We start from the raw sequence: 19,201 nt of genomic DNA, 5'->3' as shown, positions 1-19,201 counted from the left end.
AGGTAATGTAACCTAAAAGTTAATTGTTTGTGATAAAAGAACCCAAAAAAGTGATAAAATTGTATTCTTTTAATAAGCTGTCGCTCTGAAACCCTTGTATTTATTGTTGTAATGACAAAATAGAAACCAAGAAAAAAAATGAGAAAAGTTCATTAATATTAAAATGACATATTTGAGAAGCACACCCAAATTGTTATGTTCACCCCTGGCTATAATATTAAATATTCAATGAACATGTGAAAAACTAACACCATGTTAGGTATATTACCAGTAGTTGGTGGTGGAAACGGGGGTCTTGCAGCCAAACAGCAGCATGTGATGGACTGTGTTCATACTGGCCTGAGGCATGAAGTCCACTGACAATGAAAAACATTTGGTTAGAATGATTAAATAGGAATATGTACTTATATGCGTAGCATACAACTTTAAAATACTACTGATTAACCAGATTTTGCATTCAACGCATTTCTTTTTCATGCCGCTTTGATTCTACACTCATAAAGAACATAATTCATTAGAGGACTGATATTTAGACACCAGTCTCTTCAAACGGGAAAGCATGAAAAAGAGAACACAGTTGAACAGAAATGCTAGTTGAAATGAAGAAAATAATACAAAGACATGAATACAAATAAAAAAAAACAAAAAAGATCAGATCATGATCATATTCATTTCGTGTTTCTGGAACATAACGGTAGAAAATCTGTAATATAAACACAATTTGCTGTGGTGGTAAATTACTCTCATTAAGAGTGGATATATAAAGTGGATATAAAACACGTATTCTGACGTACTTCTGCCCTCTAGGAAGAGATACAGATGCCTGCGCTCCCGCACCACCAGACTCAGAGACAGCTTCGTGCTCCAAGCTGTCCGGATCCTGAATTCCCTCCCCCCTCCACCCTACACGTGCTACATGACGTCCTGTTCTTTTGCGCTATGATCTGGCTGTCTGCTATTAGCGCGCTTGCTCCATTTTGCTGCTCTTATTTGTCTATTTATTTATTCATTCATTCATTTTCTGAACCGCTTAGTCCCCACGGGGGTCGCGGGCGTGCCGGAGCCTATCCCAGCCGTCATCGGGGGACACCCTGAACTGGTTGCCAACCAATCGCAGGGCACACAGAGACGAACAACCATTCGCACTCGCACTCACACCGAGGGACAATTTGGAGTGCTCAATCGGCCTATCAAGCATGTTTTTGGGATGTGGGAGGAAACCGGAGTGCCCGGAGAAAACCCACGCGGGCTCGGGGAGAACATGCAAACTCCACACAGGGAGGGCGGGAGGTGGAATCGAACCCGCACCCTCCTAACTGTGAGGCGGACGTGCTACCCACTGCTCCACCGAGCCGCCCTTTATTTATTTATTTATTGTTTATTTATTTGGGTTATTTGCTTATTACTTATTCGTTGCTCTTGTCTGTTTGTTTTTACTCTTTGTGCTATTTGATGTGAGTGTTGTGTACTGTGTCTAGTCACCGTGGGACGGTGGGAAACGTAATTTCGATCTCTTTGTGTGCCTGGTGTTAGGGTTTATAAACTATCTTGATCGTATGATTATGTTGAGATGTAGACTAGAATGATGAACTTTGTTTGAACCTTTTACCTTTCCTTGACTCTGAAAAGTTTAACCATTCAGTTGTTGAAACTTTCCAAATGGTGTGGAAACATCCTTGTTTAGTTAGTCATCTAAAATGCTCCACTAGGTTTTATTTCCACGACCTCGTAAAACAATAAACTGGGACCCTCTGCAATGGTTAACCATTTGCTGAGGTGACCACCAACTGGGACCCTCTGCACTGATTAACTATTTGCTGAGGTGACCACCAAACATGTCAAATGTCACTCCCACCCTACTTGTTCTCAATAAATATGCTCTTGTAAGAGACTAACGGCAGAGTCTGTTCGAACATTGCTGTACCTACAGTAACGGACAAGCTCTCCACTTGCAAGTGCTTAAAGGGCATACTGTCTCCCGTGTTTTTCTTGCAAAATAAGTTAGAGTCAGAACATCTCTAACACCTGGCATGTGAAGAAATTGACAATAAAGCGGACTTTGACTTGATCCAACAGTACAACTCAATTCCAATTCATGATAAATGGAGGTTACCACACACCTGCCAAATAAAGTTCAAGAGTTTTTTTCTGATCATAATTCCCTACCCCTTGACTAAGGACCCCAGTTACAGGTCATGAAAAACAGCCCCAGAAAATGACACTACCATCCCTATGTTGTAGGTTTGGTCTTCTTTTGGTAATAAACGGTTTTGTGTTTGTATTAAACATAGCTTTTGGAATAATGGCCCAAAAGTTCAACCTTGCTTTCAGTAGACCAAAACACATTTGACAATGAAGTTACTCAAAGTCAGTCACTAAAATAAAATGGGTGTGTGAATCACAACAAAAATCACCTATTGAAACAAACCTGAACTTGGCCTGGCAGTAAAATGACTTTGTAACAACATTAGATAATGATTTTCACATCAATGATGTCATACCTTATTGCACCTTATTATTATATACCTTATTGCACTGGTTTGGATACAGCGCTATATAAGTGACCTCAATTTCATTTTTACTATTGTTGTAATGCATGCATTTATAAAAATGTAATGCTGAGCAAGGGTTACGAAAGGGACCAACTAAAGTCAGCCAGTAAAAGATGCAACACATTTTTGAGTAGATGTTTGAAAGGAAAGATACTCACCGACATATGCAGCATGACTACCGGTAGTTGGCACAGGAAATGACATGCAAAGGTAAGTGTCGGACTACAAAAAAATTAATAAATAAATATTAAAATCATACATACATACATACATATAGACACACAGGTAAGCTGTTGCTGTTTTTCAATTCAGCATGCCTACCTTAACTGGGATGACCCCAGGCATCCGAAGAGCCATAGAGAAGTTGTGAGAGTCTGAGGAGATCTGTGGCCCATTTGCCCTTGGCAAACAATCACTGAAATCTGATCCAGCACTTTTCTGAATCCTTATGGACATACAAATATATCGGATTTATAGCTGGCTAATACATATTTGGACACCGACACATTTAGATTTTTATACATGTTTAATGAAGAATATCCCAATTACAATTATGTAGTGGACATTTACAAAGTGCAGACTCTCGGTTTTCACTGAGGGTATCCACAATCAAATTAGAAAAAGTTGAGTTTCTTAGCATAAGTAGCTTATTTTTCTGACCATAAGGCGCACCGGATAACAAAACACAGTCGCAATGAAAAGGTCTATACAGTGGAGCATCGGTTTTCGAACACCATCCGTCCCAGAAGGCTGTTCGAGAAGTGAATCGTTCGAATTTCGAATCATGTTTTCCCCTTACAAATAATGGAAAAAAATTGTAATCCGTTCCAAGCAAAAAAAAACTGTCATTTTTTTCACCTGTGCATTTTTGTCCGATCGCGCAACTGCAGTGCACCGCCGAACGCGCAACCGTAGCCCGTCGCCGACCGCGCAACTGCACCGCGCTGGTCGCATTATTGTGACAGAGCGGTCGCTAAAATTTAGAAAATATTTTTAAAGTCCTGATGGACTTTCCAAAATTTAAGCGCTCACTGTTGCATTGCTTGAGGAGCGTCTTTGTGTTTTAGGATGGCTTTACTGCTCCCACTTGCTTCATTTGGAGGCATGATTAGAGTTGATGCAATCCTCAGAGTAAAGAGAATGTAAGAACGAACGGAGTCAGTTGGCATGCGGGTTCTCTCGGCTCATCTCGTGAGGTTCGACAACCGAATTTCGTCCGAGATCCGAAGCAAAAAATCTAGAATTTTGTGTTCGAATACCGATTTGTTCGAGAACCGGGACGTTCGAAAACCGAGGCTCCACTGTGTATGACATCTGAAACATATATATTATCCATCCATCCATCTTCTTCCGCTTATCCGGGGTCGGGTCGCGGGGGCAGCAGCTTGAGGAGGGACTCCCAGACTTACCTCTCCCCAGCCACTTCATGCAATCCTCAGAGTAAAGAAAATGTAATAACGAACGGATTCAGTTGGCATGCGGGTTCTCTCGGCTCATCTCGTGAGGTTCGACAACCGAATTTCGTCCGAGATCCGAAGCAAAAAAGTCTCGATTTTCTTTTTTGGTTCAAATACCGAATTGTTCGGGAACCGGGACGTTCAAAAACCAAGGCTCCACTGTATTTAGAAATTTCCTTTCATAGGGCACACACACTAACGCGCATCACTGCACATTAAAAGAGCTGTATCATGCTATTTTAAAGATTCCACAGATAACTATAGTCATGTATATGGTGATATATTACTTTTGGAAAAATGCCGATCTAATTTCTCATGAAACATGAGTTATTTTGGTGGCTATTTGGAGGTCTTGTTCACAAAACCAACCAGGTAATTGCTGTAACATTAAAGTTAGCAAAGTCTAATGTGACAGTCAAGTGTAATCTTACTATTTTTTAATTTTATTTTCTGAAAACAGTTTGACGCACTGACAAAATATAATTTGACAAAAAGCGATTTCCATAGAGAGGGTATTTAATTTTGTTTTCTACTGTGAGATGAAAAAGTAAGAGGCTCTTCTACGATGTCTGCTGCCAGTCTTAAAAGGCATGGACCTATCTTGTTTTTTTTTAAGCTTTAAGAGACAAAACCAGACAAGTACTACGAAATATATCCTCGCAAAAATATCAAATAAGAAAAAGAGGTTTTACCTACCTTTTAGACCTATTAAGTGGATTTAATGCTTCCTGGCCATAAGTGTTCCAAATGAATGCGAGCAGTATCACACATAAACTAGGGCAGCCCATCATGATTTGTGGTCCTAATGCCTGTAAAAATGGAACAACAGCTGTCAGCCATGAACTTTGGAAAGGGTGAAACGGAAGAGATTCTGTCACAATGACAGTATTTACCTAGTTGACTTTGCTTGAAAAGTCAGGAGACAAGGGAAGCGCATCCAAAGGTGGAGGGACTCACTCTATTACTCCATTGGCATATTGAGCTGTTTGTTGGTTGAGGCTCCACCAACTAGGCAAGAGATGCACTTAGTAATAGCCATTACTCGACATCACATAGTCAAGGCAATGTCAATCGCATAAATGTGTTGTACTTCAAAGATTGGACAGCTAATTCTATGATTATGAAACATTTCCAATATGACATGCGTTGTTTGTTTTAAAGCGGTTTGAATATTCTCCAGAGATGGAACACTGGTTGTGTGCTTATGGATGCTTGAATGCTGGTGAAATGGGGACTGTTTTTTATTTTTTCAAGTAAATATTTTCTCCCTGTATAAGTGCAGCGAGACACACCTATGCTTTTCCCAGCACTATGCGGGCTCCTCAAATACAGTGGAGCCTCGGTTTTCGACCACAATCCGTTCCAGAAGGCTGTTCGAGAAGCGAATCGTTCGAATTCCGAATCATATTTTTCCATTACAAATAATGGGGAAAATAATAATCCGTTCCAAGCAAAAAATCGCAGCCTTTTTTGAAGCAATTTTTTCATTTGGACATTTTTGTCCGATCGCACAACTGCAGTGCACCGCCGAACGCGCAACCGTAGCGCGTCGCCGACTGCACAACTGCTCGCATTATTGTGACAGAGCCGTCGCTGAAATTTTTAAAGTCCTGATGTACTTTCCCAAATTTAAGTGGACCTAAATGCGCAGGGAGCTTAATTTGGTCCGATCGCGCGATCGTGCCAGGCGCTCACTGTCGCATTGCTTTAGGAGCGTCTTTGTGTTTTAGGATGGTTTTACTGCTCCCACTTGCTTCTTTTGGGGGCATGATTAGAGTTGATGCAATCCTCAGAGTAACGAGAATGTAATAACGAACGGAGTCAGTTGGCATGCGGGTCCTCTCGGCTCATCTCGCGAGGTTATGTATTTCATGTGCCCTCTTTGCATCCATTGCAGCCTAGTGATCCTGAAAGGGGGGATCCTTCCATCTGTGGTCCCTTCTCAAGGTTTCTCATTTTTCCCCTGGTAGGGTTTTTTTGAGTTTTTCCTTGCCCTTTTGGGAGCTCAAGATCAGGGGATGCTTTGAGAATAATTGTCAGTTGTTTGTCTATGTGAACCCCTTTGAAACTGCTTGTGATTTAGGGCTATACAAAGAAACTTGACTTGACTTGTTCGACAACCAAATTTCATCTGACATCCAAAGCAAAAAAATCTCGAATTTTTTGTTCGAATACCGATTTGTTCGAGAACCGGGACGTTCAAAAACCGAGGCTCCACTGTACATTTATATTTGAATTAAAATGTCATGAACTCATATCATAAGGTTTGCTCTTGTGAGGTATCACAGCACTAAATGAAACCATTTTGTTTCCTGAGAAGAAAACAAACTGAGAAAATTAATGACGGTATAACTTTCAAACTTATTTGAGAACAACAAAAACTAAACACACTTTACATTGGAATTACAAAGCTTGTTAATTGTTACACATTTCACTATGTACAATCATACAAGCATATTAAATATATGCATAATATTGATCACCTGATTTGAAATAGAGTAAATATCTTTGATAAAAGTTTTCAGTGCTAGCCCTGTTTTTCAATTTCATCATGTTATGCTTTATGTCATGCCATTATGTTTTGTGGGTCATTGTTGTCTTGTCTTTTTGTCGTATTGTCACTTCCTTTTTTATTTTGATAAGTAACTCTCCTTTCGTTTCAGTTCGTGGGTCCTTCTTCTGTGCGTCAGTCTGCTTGTCTTCGCTGATCCTAATTGTGTGCACCTGTGTCCTTCATCCTAATTGTCTGCACCTGTGCCCTTACCCTTCTGTGTGTATTTAGTCAGTCTTCCCCTTGTATTGTGCCAGTGCGTCTTGTCACGTCCAGAGCACCAGCGAGCACGTCACTTGAAGAGACCTTTTCGAGAATTTAGTTAATGAAGAAACCTTTATCGTCAAGCCCAAGCTCTGTGTTTTTCAGTTTTGATTTTTGCCACCTCGTTTTCCCTCTTTGGAGCCGCTTTTGGTTTTTGCTGACTCCATCCTGTTAGAATAAAATCCCTTTTGGCTGTCACTCTGCATTTGAGTCTTGATCCAAGTCTGACACTTGACAGGTGAACGTGTTATTTTATACTTAAGTTTGTTTGAACAAAGACTAAAATTCATGAACTTGTAAATTTATTTTGCTCTTTTGTTAATTTATTACAAATGAGTTCAAAATCAGAGTGAGTTGTTTGTATTTTATTTTTAGCTTAATTTCTGTTTTGCAGAAGGACGGTGTTAGGGTTTATAAACTATCTTGATCGTATGATTATGTTGGGATGTAGACTAGAATGATGAACTTTGTTTGAACCTTTTACCTTTCCTTGACTCTGAAAAGTTTAACCATTCAGTTGTTGAGACTTTCCAAATGGTGTGGAAACATCCTTGTTTAGATGCTCCACTAGGTTTTATTTCCACGACCTCGTAAAACAATAAACTGGGACCCTCTGCACTGATTGACCAGTTGCTGAGGTGACCACCAAACAGGCCAGATGTCACCCCCACCTTGGCCACTCTCACCCCCACCCTTCTTCTCTCAATAAATACTCTCTCTTGCATGAATCCAACGGCAGACTTTGTTCGAGCATTGCTGTATCTACAGTAACGAACAAACTCTCCACTTGCAAGTGTTCAAAGGGCATACTGTCTCCCGTGTGGTTCTTGAAAAATAAGTTAGTCAGAACATCCCTAACAGACGGTTCTGCCTTTTAACATAAATAAACGAAAGGACTTTCTTAAAATTTTCCGTCATTGGTTTAATAGAAGGCGGCTCGGTGCACCACTGGGTAGCATGTCCGCCTCGCAGTTAGGAAGGTGCGGGTTCGATTCCACCTCCGGCCCTCCCTGTGTGGAGTTAGCATGTTCTCCCCGGGCCCACGTGGGTTTTCTCCGGGCACTCCGGTTTTCTCCCACATCCCAAAAACATGCTTGGTAGGCTGATTGAGCACTCCAAATTGTCCCTAGGTGTGAGTGCAAATTGTTGTTTGTCTCTGTGTGCCCTGCGATTGGCTGGCAACCAGTTCAGGGTGTCCCCTGCCTACTCCCCGATGACTGCTGGGATAGGCTCCAGCACACCCACGACCCCCGTGGGGACAAAGTGGTTCAGAAGATGGCTGGATGGATGGTTTAATTGATATTTTGCCTGGTAATGGTGTTGGTGAGTTCTCATTAATTGATGAAACATACTGGTATCGGCAAAAAATGTATCTTCCTTAATTTTAACCAGGTAAAACATTTTACTTTCTGGTTTCTCAATTCATTATAACGGCTCAATCTACAGAGATACAGTAAAATGTTTCTCAATGACTCATTGGACAATCTTTCCATCTATCATCCATTTATCCCTCCCTCCTGTATAGTACTTATAAGTGTATTAATTGCTGAATCTTTGTAAAGATAACTTTAAGAAAATATAGCCGTTGTATTCTTTTGTTCAGTCTGAACAAAAGAATACAATGGCTATCATCAATGAAGACATACTGAACACAATTCAACTATTTAAGAAAATATATCTTTACAAAGACAATGATGCTCAGTTTAGAGTGACAATTGGGTATTGACATAACATGATTATTATCCTCGTTTTATTTGGCAGTGTTTTATAAATGCACCCGATGGTACCAAAAATACACCTTTAGATTAAAGGCAGGTGGGTTTTTTTTGCAGCGCAATTAGAGCACAATGTTGTACTTAATGTGAGTGGATTTGGATTTACTGCGTATGTAGAGCTGAGGAAAAAAATGTGTTTTATTTGTACGCTATAGCCCAGTACAAGTGGTTGTGGTAATTGGTAATTCCAGCAATTGTAACAAAAGTGATCATTGGACGTACAAATGAATGCGACATTTTCAACCAAACCCACTGATAATAGCAATAATCGACGAAGCACAGATCAGCGTGACTCACTGTGTGACTCATCCCTATAGTGAAGTGGAAATGAGGGGTAAGGGGAGGCTGAACCGCACAGTATGTTCTGACATCACATTCAAATGGGCGATGACGGGAGGAAACTAGGGAAACAGAGCTGAGTCCGATCATGGAACACAGCACGTAGTCCACGAGTAAACACAATCACAAACCTACCGATGACACTCTACAAGCAAAGGATCACGCCTGCATCTCGATGGAGAAGCACTGTGGTTCAATTTCGTGCTAAAATAGTACATAGCTGAGCAAACATGTAGCTAACCTGAAAATGCATCCAGTTACAAAATAAACAACAAATTATATTGGATGAGATAGTCATACTTTCAATACTAAACGCTTTGTTTGGTTTGAATTGAATTTAACCAGTATTAATGCCATTTCTGACATGTCACACCTCAAATAAACAGGAAGGTACTTAATGCTACAAAATAGCCATCTTTAATTCTTGCAACATACTCTCTAATAAACACATCCAAACCCATCGCATGGGCGTGTAACCTGATAGAAGCATTGCCATTTGAAATGCGATTGACAAACCAAGTCGATGTAACTTCTGATAATGGTAGACAAAATAGTATTAGACAGGTTAAAATGCCATAACAGACTATTATTAACGTGTAATCCATTGTTGGCCACATAAAAATGCGTCTGTGCTAGGTCAGACAGTTTTACTAAGGTTTTGAAAATACAAATGGTAGTTTACCTACACGCCGAAATCCTCCAATCGACTGTATATTATGACGGTAAATCGGCAATTTCGGTCATGCCCATCAGCTTTAACTTGACAGTAACTAAACATGCACAAATCTGTCCGGTTTCCTACCATTTCAAAATAAAAGCAACGTAAAACGCAAACACCCATTTGAAGTCATCGGGATCTGCTGGGGCGACCCCTAACGGGAGCAGCCGAAAGAAGCTGTACATATGTTATTTGTACGTATATTTTTGGCCGTAACACGCCCGTCCCAAAAAAAATCGAATAATAATCCAAAGAAGATGTTAGCTCTTGGCCCAGTTATGCTCGCTATGCTAATAGTTATTACCAGGAGGCTGCCTTCTCAGTTTAACTATTTAATGTATGCCAGAAAGATCGATACACAGCTGTGGAGCCTTCTCTGCGAGATTGCAGAAGATGGTCTATCTCCCACCTCTAAGTTTTATATTCTTATACTACTCTTGGCCACCCTCCTGCAAGGGAGTGACTCTGCCAAGCCTGTGTGATATTGTGTGACTTTGTAGTATTAACTGAGATCTACTTCTATATGTGTGCAAAGAGTGTCATAGAGAAGGGAAATCCAGTCAAAGCAAGTTAAATTTTACAGCGCCATAACGGTATAGTTCAAGCTACTTAGCTGATCACAAGTGCCAAAGAGGCCTATTCTAACAGAAATCCCCCACTAAAGGCGAAGCCATACATAGCCTTTGGTTTTCTTGTGAAGGTTTTACAGGAAATGGTGCTTTGTTTCCGGTTTGCTGTCAGTGAAACGCAACTTTTCTCAAACGCTTCAGTGGCAATAGTTACCAAGTGGGTCGTACGTAGATGGTTTTCTGTGTTCTGAGTACCATGTAACACAACGGGATTCTAGGCAAGTTACCATTTGTTTGGCGTTACGTTTGTTACCTTTCTGAAACTGCTAATTCAAGAAGGCAGTCTAAAGTCGGATCATTGAGCAGATGATTGGGTTTACAAGTTTCAGTACACCTATTTTTGTTCTATTGCTGATAGCGCATCGCAGATAGATCTGCTCTATATTTTTAAATGACTGCATGAGTTGCTGCGTTCTCCCGAACCCCTGCGTTTTGTTATCTTATTATAAGTTAGGCTCTGAAACTGGAAGTTTCATTTACATACATTCTTAAATGAACAAAATATAATGAAAATACAACGTGAAACGTTAATATAGCCATATAGTTCTGTTTTTTGTTGTTGTTGTTGTTGTTGTTGTGGCTAGCAATTGTAACTGTTAACATTACACAATGTGTCTGGTGTAGAATTTTTAAAATCCAATGTTCTTAAAGAATACCTTCATAACAAATTAAATCCCAACATTTTATAAAAGTTTGTTTGGCACATCTTACACTTGCTCTTTGTGATGCTGCAGCTTATTGGAAGTTTGAATTTGCTCCAGCTTGTTATTTATTGCTTTGTTTCCAGTGCAACATGGGGCGTCGATGCAACACTTCATTGTACCAGAGTACTCCTGTGGTGATGATCTGCCTTGCAGCTTTACTCCTCAGCAACGTCTTGATCTATCTGTATTTGGATTCTGTGTATCAGTCAGATGGACAACCAGTCACTGCCCATACGGGTTGTGTGGCTCAACACTTTAAAATGCCAACGATGAAGAACTGCACCCCTTGGCTGCACTGTCCCCTCATAGAGGCGGAAGTTCACAAACTAAAACTCATCGGTCACGGAGCAGTGAAGAAGGTACAGTAGTAGTTGAAACATTTTGTCTCTTTTATTGTGTCAACTAACTTGCCCTTTAACCAATAGTCTTAATTCATTTCATTCAACACTCTCTTCCCAAATTAATTGGCAACTCTTTTAGTACAGAGTAATGATCCCCCTAAAGCCATATCCTGCCTGTTTTGTCCCTCCCTACTCCAACACACCTTATTCAATGATCAGATGATCAGCAAGCTCTATGGTCTGATAATTATCAAGGTCTGGAGAAGCTGGATAACAAACCCAATCATTTCAATCAAGTGTGTTGCAACAGGGAGACAAAGAAAACATGCAGGATACCGGCTCTCAAGGACCGGAGTTAACTACCCATGCTAGAAACCTGAAATGATCCTGATGCTATTTTGAATTAGGTGTGTTGTAGCAAGGCATCTCGGAAAACAGGATACGGCTCTTGTGGGACCAGGGTTCCCTACCCCTGGTTTATGACCATTGTATAACCCTGAAATTGTCCAAATCCTTTTAGTTCAGCCTCTCTAATCATAAACATTATGATTTCTGTAGTCCTTTATGAGAGCAGACCGATTATGTCAAATAATACAATATAAAATAAGACACTTGAAAACATCTGTTTTTACAATGACCAAACTAGTGTGCCCATGTGCTGCCCTATAATTACAGTGCTTCCTAAAAATTCCTCTAACCACATTCCTTAGAAAGAAAATAAAGTCTTCCCATGGTATTGACGCTATTATATTTGCAAAGGCACAATAAACCCTATGGTTTAAGAATGGGATGTAATTTAGATTAACAAAAATAGGTGAGTGAATACCGTACTTTTTTGGACTATAAGTCCGTTTTTTTTCATAGTTTGGGTGGGAGGGCGACTTATACTCAGGAGCGACTTATATGTGATTTTTTTTCACAAATTTTCAAAATTCAAAAATCCGCAATGTAGTGAAACCGCGATAAACGAACCGCGATGTAGCAAGGGATTACTGTCATTTAAACTGCAAGTGACGTCACCGGCACTCCGCGGCGGTTGTTTACATAAAGGACAAAGGATTCGATCACGGGATGACGACGATGACGAAGGGCCCCACGTTTGAAGAATTTAATGATTTGGAGTGACACAAGGTTTGAAAAACTTAGTCAGCATATGCGGCGCATACGCTGCATTGTTTACATAAAGGACGATCGATGGATTTAATGAATTGGAGTGACACAGATGATTTGATAAATGTGTTATTTATGTAATACATACTTGGATAACTCTGAACGTTACGTCAGGCCCGTTCTCAGCTCCTCATTTGTGGATATGTCACGTTAGCATACCGTATCGTTTAGCCTGTTGTTGCTGGTTCATGTCTGTTCTTGGTGTTGGATTTTGACAAATAAATGTGCCCCAAAAGTGCGATTTATACTCCGGTGTGACTTATATGTCGGGGTTTTTTCACTTTATGGCGCATTTTATGGCTGGTGCGACTTGTACTCCGGAGCGACTTATAGTCCGAAAATTACGGTACTTGCGCAATCTTGTGTACTGTATTTTCCACACTATAAGGCGCTTCCGGTTAAAAGGCGCAGACTCAATTCCGGGGGCTTTTCTGTATTTAGTGCATGCCATGAATTACGGTAAAAAAAAATTTGCGGTCAATTCCGTGGTACTTAATTCTACTATTTAATCATGTACTGTATTGTACTCACCTTGTTAATCGACATTAATACCATCAAAATGCTCAACTTCAGTATCCACATTAAACAATTGGGCAAGTTCGTTATTAAACATGCTACGTCCCCTCTCATCGTTGTAACGTTGCTCTTCTGCAATGATCCTGGCTTTACAGAAAGCTCTAATTGTGCCTCGTAAGCATGTCTCTTTGTCTATGCCATTTTAGAGGGTCCTAATGCTGTTTGCTTAAATAGTATTTATTGATCAATGGCGGCCGTGGTACGTTTTGTACGTGTAATGTACAGTCCTCTGATTGGTTTACCCCCCCGATCTACATCGGGTCTACATATTACGCCAGTGTACTAAGTCTCTGTGTGGCGGAAGCCACACAAAACAACTTTACAGATTTGCACAAACAATTTTATTTATTTATCAACGGCGGCGAAGGTACGCTCTACGTGTTGCGTACAATCCTCTGTTTTTTTTGCCCTGATGTACGTAAAACGTAATATTCTCTGATTGGTTCATCGGGTCTACATATTACGCCTGTATATTAAGTAATCCACACAAAACAACTTTACAGATTTTGAAATTTTGTCCACACAAAAGATGCACCTTATTAAAAGGTGTACCTTTGTTTTTTTGAGGAAATTAGAGGCTTTTAAGTGCACCTTATGGTGCGGAAAATACGGTACATTAAAATTCTAGATCCCATGCTTCTTCCAGTATCTGATATCAGACAGACAGACAAATATTCATATGCTGGAGAACAGTAGATAATTCTAGACTAAAAGTTGATGTTGATCAGTTATCAAACAAACGCAAGTTCCGTTATGTAACATACATGGTAGTTCCAAACTTTTACATGTGTTTCCCCCCCCCTCACCCTTAGGTCTACTTGGCAGAATGGAAGGGACAAAAGGTTGCTGTGTCCAAACTATCGTCTCTGAATTACTTTCAGGATTTTCTCCACGGATTCTTGATGTTAAAGGCATTGCAGGGTCCCCTGGTGGTACAGTTGGTAGGGTTTTGCCTTGAAGACCATACCTTTGTCACCGAGTACCATCCACTGGGCTCACTTCTCAATTTGAACGCAGTTCTGGCCCAGGAGCAGCAAAAACATCGCAACATTTGGCAGACACGGCTGTTGTTGGCGATAGACTACGTCTCCATCCTCCATTACCTCCACAACAGTCCAGCTGGTCTGAGGGTAATGTGTGATTCCAACACCCTGGAGAAAACTCTCTCCCAGTTTCTGCTCACAAATGACTTTCACCTGGTGGTGAATGACCTGGATGCACTGCCTGAAGTGGACTTATCCAGCGGCTTGCGGGTCAAATGTGGCCACAGGGAGCTTAGTGGCGATTTTGTGGCTCCTGAGCAGCTATGGCCTTTCAGTAATATAGGGAAGCCTTTTTCAGATGATCTCATGCATGAGTATGATGAAAAGACAGATATCTGGAAGATCCCAGATGTGGTACAGTTCCTGATAGGAAGAGTGGCTGGAGTGGATTTGATCCACTTCCATCTTTTTCAAATTCACAAGGCATGTAAAGCAGAAAACCCTAAACTCCGTCCATCAGCCCTAGACGTGGTGACGGTTTACAAGGCAGTTTACAGCAACATGGCCAGAGACAGTGCTGGGCTCAGAGAAATGCTTTAACATCTCATTCTAAAACTAATGCAGGTACACCTATTAACACGTTATCATGCCAGAGACTAAACTTTGATGCATAAGTGACTTAGCCCTACATTCTTCCATAAGTGGGTAAAAAATGACCCATATCAGAATTCATGCGTTTCATGCCATTTTTTGCCATTTTGCTTAAGAATAATCATACGTATAACATTCAGTATTATATTTACATTATGTACACAATGATTTCATGTTTATTTTTCACTTTTTGACATTTTTGAAAAAGAAAAATGTGGAACAACAATAGAACAATAGAACGATAGAACAACAATAGAAAAACTGAACTGTGTGCATGTGTGTGCGTCTGTGTGTGTGTTTTGCTTCATGTTCTCATCACTGCCTGCAGTTCAGGCAAACTATCATCTTCTGGTTGTGCTTATTGCGCACAGGTACATGGCATTTCCCACACCTATTGCTGACCTTGCGGTCTTTTTGCTTGGGCAGAGCTGACACCTCTTCCTCTTTTGTTGGCCCAGGCTGCTACTTTCTGGCTGGGTTGTGGGTTTTGTCATCCCACATCTTTCCATTGCGTCTATAGTTGGGGTTTGTAGCTGGGGGCAGCGTACCAGCCGACTCCTCATATGTGGTGTGACAAGCTCCTTCGACAGCTCTTTGAGGGAGAGCCCTCGTGCATAGGTGATGCCACTCTTGAATTCAGGATGTTGCGCTGTGAAGGTGTAGGCATTCAGGGTGGCGATGTCCATCATGTTATACCACAGCACCATGGGCCACCTCTGTGTTTGGCGCTTGCAGGTGTATGTGCCAACCATCTGGTCCAGGGTGTCGACACCTCCTTTTGTCGTGTTGTAAAATGTGATGACTTCAGGGTTTTTCTTCACATTACTTTCATCCACTGCTTTGTCGTGGTGCATCGTGCTCAGGAGCACAACAGCTTTCTTTCTGACATAGCTGACCGTGGTAAGATTGCAGTTGAAACCAAAACTCTGTGCTGGACTTGGAAGGCTTCATCTGTCGGCAATTGAACAAAACCAAGTCCCATACATAACAAAAGGCTGCCATGTGATCTGTTTCCAACCGGAAGGCTCTGGTCCTTTTATCATCAAAGCGCAAGGTATGGCGAATGTCTTCAAATCTCCCGAAAGACATTGTGGCCTTGTACATGGGATTATTTTGAGGACTTCCAAATAGTTCACGGACTGAAAACATCCCAGTTCTTCTCACTTCCTGCAAGCAGAGTCAATCCTATGCAGGCCGTGAATTCGTTTTTGCTGATATTTTTCCAATTTTTTTCCTCTAGCTGTTGCAACTCTCCGTCCTTCCAGGTTTGTGCACTTCATCTCCTCTTGTATTATATCATTCTTTTTCATTCATTTTCTGAACCGCTTTGTCCCCACGGGGGTCGCGGGCGTGCTAGAGCCTATCCCAGCCGTCATCGGGCAGCAGGCGGGGGACACCCTGAACTGGTTGCCAGCCAATTGCAGGGCACACAGAGACAAACAACCATCCGCACTCACACTCACACCTAGGGGCAATTTGGAGTGCTCAATCGGCCTACCAAGCATGTTTTTAGGATGTGTGAGGAAACCGGAGTGCCTGGAGAAAGCCCACGCGGGCTCAGGGAGAACATGCAAACTCCACACAGGGAGGGCCGGAGGTGGAATAATTGTATTATATCATCAGTGATAATGAGCTCCCATGCGTCTCTTGGTGAGATAGTGGTGCAGACTCGGAGTCCAACCCCATTACTGCCTCTCGATCTTCATCATCATACAGCATCTGTAGGGCCACTTTCAGCTGTGTATCCAGTAGTCATGATAGAGGCTGAGGAAATATAGGAAAAATGTTCTCAATATACTCAGTAGCTAAATAAATGCGCGCACGCACGCACACACACACACTATATATAGAATAAGGTTAGCAAACAGTTAGCTATGAAGTGTAAGCTACTAATATAATTTCTTGAAGAATAACATACTCTTTCACACAACAATCATGAATAGCAAGCACTTGTGCACGCGCGCGCACGTAATCATGAAAAGCAAGTGCACGTGCACACGCGCAGACACGCAAACACAATCCTAATTTGGTCATAAAGAATAACAGTCATTGAAGACACAAAAAAATATATGTGTTAGGATACGGATTTTTAGCTATTGATCTGACTCCAAATTGCGATCAACACTTAACACAAGTTGCTATGTCCCAATCCACACACTGGCGCATCTAACAATTTTGCGAGTTCGTTCCGTCAAAGAGAAGACCAGTAGATCAATCAGACCAAATTTACCAATTGTTTATTCCTAACAAAGCGCACTAATACAGGCCTGGGTCCCGGGTCCCTCACACTAAAACGCGTGCGTTTTTGTGACCACCAAAAGATGACACATTCTTCCGGGTTGCCCAGTTTTAAAGAAACACAATATGAATATTAAAACATGCAAAACATTGTGTGAAGATTGGTCGATGGCCATCTCCTCCCCGTTGAGGTGTCATCACTCTGGTCAGGGGGTTGGGTTTTTTCCTCTCGAAGCCCAACCACCTGGACGTGGTGTTGTTCTTTGTTCTCGTTCCTCACCGACCTTGAGGTGTTATCGTCCGGTACTCCCCTCGTCCCGTACCGTCCAGTACTCTTTTCGTCTGGTACTCCCTTCCTGGGCCTCCCTGTTCCACAACTCTTAGAAGAAAACAAGTTCATGCAGTGTGCCTGCACATTCCTCACCCCCTACCAATCCACATGAGCACTCCAATACTAGATATTATATTGATATGATTATATGTTTCACACAACCTTAAAAAATATGTTTGCAAACTGCTGAAAGCACATTTCCCTTTATTCCCTCTCATCACCTCATTTACAAGGTCATCACCCGTTACTCTAGCAAACAGCTACCAGCGCGCTATCGGTCCTTCCTTCCCCCCGCGGCTCATGTTGAGTCACCAGGGTATATTGGCCTATCGGTGGCAACGGGCAAACGGTTTTCTCGATCAACTGGACAGTGAGTGATCTAATACATGGAATACAACAACAACCGCATAACATCATAATTGTAGCAAAAATAGCCACAGCAACAAGCACAGACTTGATGAGCCCTTTCCAGTTTCCGAACGTTTTCATCCAATCAGACCAAATATCGGTGTGTACACCCAAAATATCTTTCATCTTTTTGTTCAGTGTTTTTAGTCCTTCCAACGCCTTGGTAAGTCGTCCCCTTGGTGCCGTGTTGTTTGGGATGAAAGTACAACATGCATCATCAAACAGTCCACACACACCATGTTCCTTAGCCAATAGCATGTCCAACGCAATTCTATTTTGGAACGCCATTAATGACGTTGCGGCCAATTGTTCATGAACTGCGGCAAACAATTCAGCTGTATAATTACCCAGTCGTTGGACATTGTAATGAACGTAATTAATACGGTCTACATTTTTATTGGGGGTGATCCATAGGAAGATACTTTCGAATCCCGAGGCCACTTGATTAACAAGTTTATACTCATCTGGTACACCTCGGGGCACTCCTATAGCGTCAATATATGTTGGATCGTCGTCGCTCAACCACGGGGCAAAACGTCTCTTATGGCTCGCTTCAGGAGCTCCGCCAATGGGGACTCCAGGTCCCAATTGAGATTCTGTATTTCAATGGGGACAACCACCACAGGCATTATCAAAGACACAAGGGCACAGATACCTGATGCATTATTTGGCAAGCGATCATATAATTTGTCATCACCACACCACAACCAGATGTCTGCACGAGAGAGAGGAGAGGTTACAGTCAGTGACAAATTGAATTTGCACCATGTGGAATCTATTGTCCCAATACTTATGCCGGTTCCATTTAACTTTAAACATGTCATATTTTGTTGAGTCACATGGTTGTCAAAAACGGGCTTTCTTTTTTAGTGAATAATTGTATGCCGTGACTCTTCAATGCCCTCTCAACCGAGGACAAACCAAACTCATTCCCTAAGCATTGAAAAACCATAAATAAAATAAACAACCATATTTTTCCATATGTTAACTTCTTTTGTCCATGACATGAAGCAACTACAAACCGTCCATCCTCTTTACCTTGGTGAATACATGTCCCTTCTCTGTCTGGTGGTGCTAAATCCAATAATTCCCTTACCTGTTCAATTTGCTTCCTCCACACCCTTCTCTGGTACTTTTCCAATTTGTCCTGTAACGTTTGGTTTGTCTCTGTCCTATTAAACAACGTGACTTACGTTTGCCAATTTCCGCTGTCACATCTCTGTCTCAAACCTCCCTGTTCCTCTCGTGAGAGCTCTTCTGTTGTGTTCACCTCAGCTTCATAAACTACTTTTCCTCTGCATCAATATTGTCTATAGGTGGGTGAAATTTGAATCTGGGACGTTTTCTGCTGGATGGTCTCATCAATTGTCATCAATGTCCACACAAAAAGACAACTTAATAAAAATAGCACTACTAAAATTAATTCTGAAAAATCCAAAAAACCTTTCGAGCCCTCCCCTTTACTCTTCCGTATTGCTGCTCCTTCTCCTTCTGCCCCCCCCCCCCCCCCCCCC

The 19,201-nt window shown here is 41.5% G+C and overlaps 2 protein-coding genes across 10 annotated transcripts in view; one reads left to right on the top strand and one right to left on the bottom strand.

Annotated features, from left to right (window-relative positions):
* Positions 1-9,755, bottom strand: part of pam (peptidylglycine alpha-amidating monooxygenase) — a 52,612-nt gene extending 42,857 nt beyond the window's left edge. For 3 of the 7 annotated variants that reach the window (XM_085926031.1, XM_085926035.1, XM_085926034.1), the window contains exons 1-6: positions 9,621-9,755; positions 4,903-5,017; positions 4,706-4,818; positions 2,874-2,997; positions 2,711-2,774; positions 269-356 (exon numbers count right to left, since the gene is read on the bottom strand). In XM_085926031.1, the coding sequence (XP_085782157.1) occupies positions 269-356; positions 2,711-2,774; positions 2,874-2,997; positions 4,706-4,800 (371 nt within the window). In that variant the 5' untranslated portion in view covers positions 4,801-4,818; positions 4,903-5,017; positions 9,621-9,755. The remainder of the gene's footprint in view (positions 1-268; positions 357-2,710; positions 2,775-2,873; positions 2,998-4,705; positions 4,819-4,902; positions 5,018-9,620) is intronic. The other 4 variants (XM_085926036.1, XM_085926037.1, XM_085926038.1 and 1 more) reach the window with 2 other exon arrangements.
* Positions 6,823-19,177, top strand: pomk (protein O-mannose kinase). 3 transcript variants are annotated; one of them, XM_085926052.1, is made up of 3 exons: positions 6,823-7,062; positions 11,073-11,348; positions 13,889-19,177. In XM_085926052.1, exons 2-3 carry the CDS (start codon positions 11,079-11,081, stop codon positions 14,657-14,659), a joined length of 1,041 nt encoding a protein of 346 aa, XP_085782178.1. In that variant the 5' UTR covers positions 6,823-7,062; positions 11,073-11,078; the 3' UTR covers positions 14,660-19,177. The 3 variants fall into 3 exon arrangements, with proteins under 3 accessions (XP_085782178.1, XP_085782176.1, XP_085782177.1); XM_085926050.1 differs by lacking the exon at positions 6,823-7,062 and adding an exon at positions 9,775-9,850; XM_085926051.1 differs by lacking the exon at positions 6,823-7,062 and adding an exon at positions 10,018-10,503.
* The last annotated feature ends 24 nt before the right edge of the window (positions 19,178-19,201 follow it).

This window comes from Syngnathus leptorhynchus, chromosome 12 (genome assembly GCF_054491065.1).
Source record: "Syngnathus leptorhynchus isolate UIUO chromosome 12, UIUO_Slep, whole genome shotgun sequence".
In the NCBI taxonomy this organism is placed as follows: Eukaryota; Metazoa; Chordata; class Actinopteri; order Syngnathiformes; family Syngnathidae; genus Syngnathus; species Syngnathus leptorhynchus.
This window is presented reverse-complemented; position numbering and strand designations above follow the sequence as displayed.